The sequence below is a fragment of the Nestor notabilis genome, unplaced genomic scaffold (genome assembly GCF_000696875.1).
Source record: "Nestor notabilis isolate BGI_N333 unplaced genomic scaffold, ASM69687v1 scaffold25322, whole genome shotgun sequence".
Classification (NCBI taxonomy): domain Eukaryota; kingdom Metazoa; phylum Chordata; class Aves; order Psittaciformes; family Psittacidae; genus Nestor; species Nestor notabilis.
The window spans coordinates 729-8,113 of NW_009917388.1; the positions used below are offsets into that span (position 1 = coordinate 729).

The window sequence follows — 7,385 nt, forward strand, 5'->3', positions numbered from 1 at the left end:
AGAAAAAAGCCGCTGCCTGCGCCTGGGCGTGTGGAGTGCGTGATGCAATGGCCACGCTGCTTGCCCAGATGTTTGTTACCTTTGGAAGCGGTTCGAGGTAGATGCCCAGCGCCAGCATGGTCACCATGACCACCATGGCCACAAAGAAACTTGCCACCTGCAGCAAAGGAAGAAAGAAAGAAAGAAATCACTTAGAGAAACATCGGGGGCTTCCTAAACCCCCGCTGGGCTTTTCTCTCCTGCTGCTTCAGCCCGTGGCGTAACTGGCCTCTGCAGGGAGACAGGGGTGAGGATTCTGCACATCTCCCAGATAACCCCAACCCTCCCTCAGGCGGCGGCTCTGCTCCGCCAGGGAAACCAGGCTGGGATTTAGAGCCCTGCATCAGTGACCAGTCACCCGGGGGTGAAACGGGGCTGGGGAGGAGGAAGTTCTGCTCTAACAGCAGCAGCATGAAGCACTCCAGAGGTGCAGCAGCGATGTCAGGCTGGTGGCACTGCAGCAGCGACGGGGCTTGGTGCTCACGGGAGGGTCACGCAGGGAAGGGAGGAAGAGCAGAAGGTACTAACTTGTGATTTCCCTCCTGCGCCGTCGACGGCGAGAGTGACGGAGAGAGCGCAGCAGATCACGTGGATCTTGAAGAAGGAGCCAAAGAAGTTGCTGCAGCCCAGGGCCAGCATTTCCTGCGGAGAGGAGGAACGTGGTGACCAGGAGGAGAGCCGCCCGTCCTGCCCTGCCTCAGCGCGTGTGAGCTGCCGGGCAGGGGAGCTGCTGCCCGAGCCTGCGGCTTCTGTGGCCAGGGAGGAGACCCTGTGGTGTGTCCCAGAGCCTTTCCTTCCGGCAGGAGCTGAGGTGGGCTCTGGTATAGCCGGGAAACCTGGAAGCACGATTCCCTATAAACACGTTGTCATGTGTTGACACACTCAGGGCAGGGCTTCGAGTGGTATGTGTGGCTGGTATTGAAAGGATGACAAAAGAGTCTTATTTAACGTCCTGCCTCTCACAGTATCTGGGTGACACACCAGGAATCCAGGTCTTTCTCTGCTCGGTGAGAAATGCATGTGCCTCGTTGTGCTCCAGCAACCGCCAACACGCCGCCTCCGCCAGCACTGAGGGCTGAAGCCTCAGCTCTGGGGGGAAAGCAAAGCAGAGGGCTCAGCCCAAGGCTGCCTCCCCTCCTGCAGGCTCCCTCCAGTCCAGCTGCCGGGTCCTTTCAACCCCTCCATGGCAAGCTGCCACGTGAGCCCGCCTGCGCGGGAGCAGCACGGCTGGGCCCTGCGAGCAGGGCACGTTTGAAAGCCTCCATTCACGCAGTGAGGTTTTCCTTTCACGCCTGAGAGCAAGGGGAACGCTCGGCGGCTGCGTCCTTCCAGGCCAAGCGTTACCTGGTTGGGGTCCACGTCGTAGCCGTGCTTGGCTGCCAGTGTTCTCCCCATGGCCAGGTTGATCACGTAGCTCACGATGGCGAGGGAGAACGCTGTGCCCATCATGTCCTTCCACTTGCTCACCAGGGGCAGGGTTGGTGCTGGGAACCTGCGCTCGGAGCGGAGGAGAGAAGCGGTTGTGACACAAGGTCCTGGAGGCTGGTGGAGCGGGTGAGGAGCCGGCGTGTTTGGGAATGACATAATCCATGTCTGCACTGGGGGCAGCTTCATGGATGGTGGCGGTTGTGTAACGAGGTGCAGCGGAGCTGCCTGGCAGTCCTGGAAGGGGACTGTCGTACAGCAGGGAAGAGTGAGGTGTTTTCCAGGCTTCAGGAGGAGGAGGAGGAGGGAAAATGAGCTGGAAGTTGAGTCAGACCCGCACATGCACTTACCCCATGCTGATCTTCCCAACCACTGGCATGCCGTACTTCTCAGGCATGTTAAAGCTGCCAGAGATTGCAGTGGCAACTATTACCTGGAAGTAGAGAGAATAGCAGAGCAGTGAGCAGAAAGAGCATGAGCTCTCTCAGGAGCACTAAGCTTGCTCGACTCCTGGGGCTGACGGTACAAAATTAGCACCAAATTAGGGCTAGGAAAGGAGAGAACTTCTCCATCAGGAGTTATGTTCCTCATCCTCGCATCACCAGATGCAGGTACAGTCTAACAGGGATGAGCTGGGCATCAGAGGTATCCTCCACGAGGATGGCCCAATTTCTGACCACAGGGGATGTGGAGATCACGTCCTCGCTTCTCTGCTGATGCTCTACATCAGGGGCCCTCTGCGAGCAGAAGTGGGTGTCCCAGGGCTGTAAGGGGAGGGGAGGGACTGGCTCCTGCGGGGCCTAAGGAACAGCTCACGTATCACTTACGATGATGATCTCCATGGGGATGGGCATCCGGATCTTCTTCATGTACTTTAGGTTGAGCTCCTTGACAATGGCCAGGAGCACAGCACTGACCAAGGCATAGACCAGGGAGGCCACGTTGGTTTGGGGCAGACCTTTACAAATATCAATGAATGTCTAAAGGGGAGAGAAGAGGAGAAGAAAGTGTCAAGGGGAACCAGAGACTCTGGACAGTGTGGACAGCAAAATGGGGATCACTTGTTACCAGAATCAACTGCAAACACCCTGAGATGGGACGAGGGTGAGAGAAGTGCTAGAAACCCTGCTGCTGGGAGACCAGCAAGCGGCCCCGGGGCTGTGCTGTCCACTTAACTGCAGTTCTAGCTGCATCGATGGTGGTTGCATCCATGGGAGATGCAGGAAAGCCCAGGAATGGGGAAACCTGCCCATAGGAAATGTTTCTGTTGCTAACAATTGTGCAAGACTCCTGCTGTAAAGCAGCACAGTTCGTATTGTCCCCAGATCCCAGGCCCCTTTCGTGAGTTCTAATTAGAAGCTAACAGAGAACGGCTCAGATAACGCTGTAAGGAAACACAGCGGCAGCAGCACGGGAGCGCCGCGGACACCCGTGTTCCCCTCCCTCCACCCTTTCCTTCTCTCCACGCCCCCCTTGCCCTTGGCCGGGTGCCTGCGGTGGGGTGGTCACTGGGGATGGAGGTGCAGGGCAGGCCCTGTGCAGAGCACCCACTTACATAGACGATAGCTAAGGGCCCGGTGTAAGACGGGACTGTCAAGCCGAAGACGTACTTGAGCACGGAGATGAGGATCTGCAGCCCCGCTGCTGTCATGAAGCCCCTGATGAAAGACTCGGAGAGGTAGATAGCGACAAAGCCAAACTGCACGAATCCCAGGCAGAGCTAGGGCAGGACAGACAGGGCGCTGTTAGGAGCAGCTCAGCCTCTGGAGGTGCAGAGCCGCTGCTGGGCAGACTGCACCGCGCCAGGAGAATGTCACACCAAAACTGGCATCCCCCAAACCCTCTGTTCTGAGGCATCCTCCACTCCAAGTGGGGCCTCTTCTAGCACCTACTGCCACCGTCTCTACTTGGCTGAGCCCATGGGGGTCAGCTCTGGCCAGAGGTGGTGCAGCGAGTCCTTACTTGTATGATGGCTGTCAGGCAGGCTAAGGTGGCCGAGATCTCCAGCCTGGCCGCTTCCAGGGCCGTGGTGTTCACGCTGGTCTCATTAGTGGTGTGGTTGAAGTACTGGAAGTCCGACTCCGGAGCCAGCTCATTGCAGACGTTGCCAACAATAATGCTGATGACTGCGAAGGTACCTGCAGCACAACACGGTGATGTCAGTGGTTTTCTCTAGAGAGCATCCTGCCCTGGAAGGCACTTGGAGCGAGTCACTCAGCCCATCTCCACAACCAGCCCCACGGCAGGATGTGGCTGTGGGTCACTGGGGGGAGATCCTGCTCTGCAGCCAGGATCCCATAAACCCCTGGCAGACCAAACATGCCCATCTCTATTCTGAGACATCTGGATGTGGCTGTGGGTCACTGGGGGGAGATCCTGCTCTGCAGCCAGGATCCCATAAACCCCTGGCAGACCAAACATGCCCATCTCTATTCTGAAACATCTCTATTCTGAGACACACTGGGTGTTCCCAGCCAGTATTTAACTGCCTTGTGCAGCCGATTGCTGCGCAGATTCTTACCTGGGACCATCTGATGGATACCCCCAAGGAAGAGGTATGTTATCAAGGGGAAGAAGGAGGAGTAGAGCCCATTGACAGGAGGCAGATTGGCCAGTAGTGCAAAGGCCATCCCTGGAAAACACAAGGGAAATGGGCAGTGACCCAGGTCTGTGCAGATGGTGCCAGCCCCTGCCATGCTCACACTTGTGTCAGCTCCAAGAAGGTGCTGCGGCTGCTGCCTTCTGGGCAGAAGAGGCCAAAGAGGGCAGGGAAGGGCGCCACAGGGAAAGACAGGGACAACCAGGTCGGAGGTGGAGCTTGGTTTATACATGTCATCAATAGAGGCAGCTAATCCCCCCCAGACTGAACATCTGCAGACCTCTGCTTGAGCTGGCAAAGTGCTGCCCCTTCTCAGTGACCCAGCAAGTCATCGCATCTCACCTTGTGGCACCTGGATCGTCCCCGCACTGACCCCACCGAGAACATCGGGCAAAATGTACTCCTTAATTTTATACTTGGGAAGCCACACGAGGATTGGGAACAGGCTGAAGAGGATGAGCTTGAATCTGGAAGCTGAACATCTGGAAGAGATGGAAAAAACAAGCAAATAAGAAGGGAGGAAGAGAGCAAGGAAGGATCTGCCTGGGAATGTCTCAGTCTTTCTCCCACACCAAATCCTGAGCCCAGTGCTTGGTGCACAGCCCTTCCCTGTTCTTGCAGCTGTACATGCCAGGGAGGACTATTGTGGGGACCTTCCTGAATCCCTGGGATGACCCCGGCGCTGCTGCGGTTGGAAGGAAACCGTCATGGAGAGGATTTAGCTCCCCAATACCCTGATACCCTTCAGATAGGGAAGAGGGAGGAGACACAGCTCAGGGGCTCGCAGGGCAGTTGTACAGAGCCAAAAATGAACATTTTTAGGTGTTTGGTCAAAAAAACCCCCATCCAAGTGTGCCTGGAAGACTGCTTCTGGGTTAGCACATGCAATCCTCTGCTGGCTAACACGTATGGTCTTGCTTCCCTGTATTACTGCCTTCCTTCTTCCAAGGAATGGAGCTAGATTTCCAGGACAGTGATCAGCCAGGTTATTCATCTTTATTTGCACAATTATTAATCTTCCTTTAAGGAAGGGCAGTGCTGTTTTGAATCAGGAAGCTGATAAAAGGTTATCCCAGCTGGAAAGCTTAAAGAAAGAACCCACACCCCTCATCCCTACATCCCTATTAAACAAATCTTGGAAAACAGAGCCCCAAATCCCAAATGCACTTGGTGCAAACTGTTCCTACCAGCAGTGGGAAGAGTAACCAGTTCCCCTTGCTCCAGTACAATTTGCATTTCTCCTGTGCCTTTCATTCCTCAAAGCCCTGAACATGATGGAGGTTTCCCAGGATAGAAATGGAAACTATATCCCCAGGTCTGAATTATAACCCAGTTCCGGACCAAGCCTGGTCTCCGGTCACCCCGTGCTCTGTTACCTGAAAAGGTTCCTCAGTTTGTCCCCAACGGGGTAAGTTCTGCTTTTCTTCTCAAACTCCTCATCGAAGAGGCGGAGGGAGTAGGCAGGACGGTCGACGACATAGCGAGGCCTGGCCTGGCTCATCTCTGGATCATTGAGTTCTTCTGCCAGCACAAAGCAAGAGGGAAAAGCAAAGGCAAGAATGTGAGTGGAGCTGGCCCCACCTGCGCTATAACAGACCGGACACCTCCAGCGTCTGGGAGCCCTCCCCGCACATCTCCACCCTAAATAGTTTCCCTGTGGCTCAGGGGCAGGTCCTGGGAGTGGCTTCTCCCAGCACCAGGGGCTGCTGCTCCCCGGCACTGGGATTCTTCACCTGCTATTTGGAGGTGATGCTAATGAGCGGGAAGGGGACCGGAGCGTGCCCTGGATTGTGTGGCACAGGAGCATGGGTGTTAATCCCAGCTCCGCCAGTCACTGCCTTTTTGCCTTGGGCGAGTCACTTGACCTTTCTCATGCCTCAGTTTCCCCACCTGCAGGTAGGCTTGGCTGGGCTTTGCAAGGCAAAGCAGACAGTGACTAAAGGCAGTTTCCATCCGAGGGCTCATTTCCACTGCCAGAGAGTCTCATTTGCATCCAGCAGCCTTCCTGGTCCTCACTCGCCATGAGACAAGCCCTTGGTTTATCCTGGGAAGCAATGTGCAGAAAGATAACTGTTGCTGTTGCATTTCAGTGATGAAGATGCCAAAATATCTGGATGGACTAGTCCTGCCCGGTATCTGGGTCTCATCAAAGATGATAAATTCCAGAGAAGCCTCATTTTACTGTGACCAGCAATGCCTGGGAAGTGGGGAGAATCATTCTGCACTGGGAAGGCTGGGAGTGGAGGAAGGAAGTGGTCAGGTATAAACCAAGGATCTTGGTATTTATTTGTGGTATGGCTTGTATCTAAGTGGGTCATTGCCCAACACAGGAGTAGAAGAGGGGGTGGAAAAAGCTGGTGATTCAGGCAGGAGAATGCATCAAGAAACAACATCCACGTTGCTGAGAGCTTGCAGAGTGATTTGAATGCGTGAGATCCTCCTCTCCCCTCTTCTGGCACTGCTGAAGGCAGTGAAGGCACCGAGTTCCCTGCAAGCAGCAGGAGCAAGATGTCCATCCACAGGACTAATGTCAGCCCTCGCTGATAAGCACTTACCTGGAACTAGGGGCTGGAAGACATGAGTAACAGGGAGCAGCGTGGCCCAACAGTCCAGGGCAGGAAGGGAAGAGTGATGCAGGCGGATGAAACTTGGGAGAATTTAGGTCAATAGGATCATTATGCAAATAGGAGCTAATGGGTTTACAAAGGGAGGTCATAGACCCCACTGCTGCAGTGACCATGGAGGCAACCCAGTGCCTTTGCTGTAGAACAGCTCCAGCAATGGTGTGTTTCTGATTCCAGGCTCTGGTGCTGACTTGGAGAGACCCAGCCTGTGTCCTCGGAGGGCCAGGAAAAGAGGAGACGCGTCCAGCCCAATCCGTCCTACGACTGTCCTCCTCTTCCTGCATTACCCGGTGCTGAATCCAGTGCCCTCTGCAGGCTCGCACGCACTGCAGTCCCTGCTGCTCCCTTTCAGCTAGAGCTACCCTTCCAAGAGCAATTACAAGCTTTACCTTTCAGAGGATTGGTGCAGGCCAACACTAAGCAGTGTCCTAGGCTCTTTCCCAGTCCCGACGCTCATGCCAGAAGCCCATCTGATAAAGTCATTCCCTGCCTTTCCCACGTCAGGCTGCAGGAGCCTTGTCCCTGCCTCCTGATCCCGTTGCTGGGCAGGTTCCCAGCATAGCCAGCCTTTCCCCAGCTCCCAGCCCCACAGCTCTGCTCTCCATTGCCAGTTTCCATTGTGATATTGTGTAGCCCAGGTCCAGGTTCAGCAACAGGCTTCTAAGGAATGAGACACCCCCCCCCCCCCCCCCTTTTTG

General features: G+C 55.4%; 1 protein-coding gene across 1 annotated transcript in view; it reads right to left on the minus strand.

Moving 5' to 3' along the window:
- The window catches only part of SLC26A9 (solute carrier family 26 (anion exchanger), member 9), a gene marked incomplete at its 3' end in the record, with an annotated part of 6,288 nt that extends 724 nt beyond the window's left edge, over positions 1-5,564 (minus strand). Inside the window, exons 1-10 of the mRNA XM_010009210.1 lie at positions 5,440-5,564; positions 4,406-4,545; positions 3,986-4,096; positions 3,427-3,602; positions 3,020-3,184; positions 2,292-2,444; positions 1,815-1,897; positions 1,384-1,531; positions 568-681; positions 80-157 (exon numbers count right to left, since the gene is read on the minus strand). Coding sequence (XP_010007512.1) covers positions 80-157; positions 568-681; positions 1,384-1,531; positions 1,815-1,897; positions 2,292-2,444; positions 3,020-3,184; positions 3,427-3,602; positions 3,986-4,096; positions 4,406-4,545; positions 5,440-5,564 — 1,293 coding nt within the window. The remainder of the gene's footprint in view (positions 1-79; positions 158-567; positions 682-1,383; positions 1,532-1,814; positions 1,898-2,291; positions 2,445-3,019; positions 3,185-3,426; positions 3,603-3,985; positions 4,097-4,405; positions 4,546-5,439) is intronic.
- Between the last annotated feature and the right edge of the window lie 1,821 nt (positions 5,565-7,385).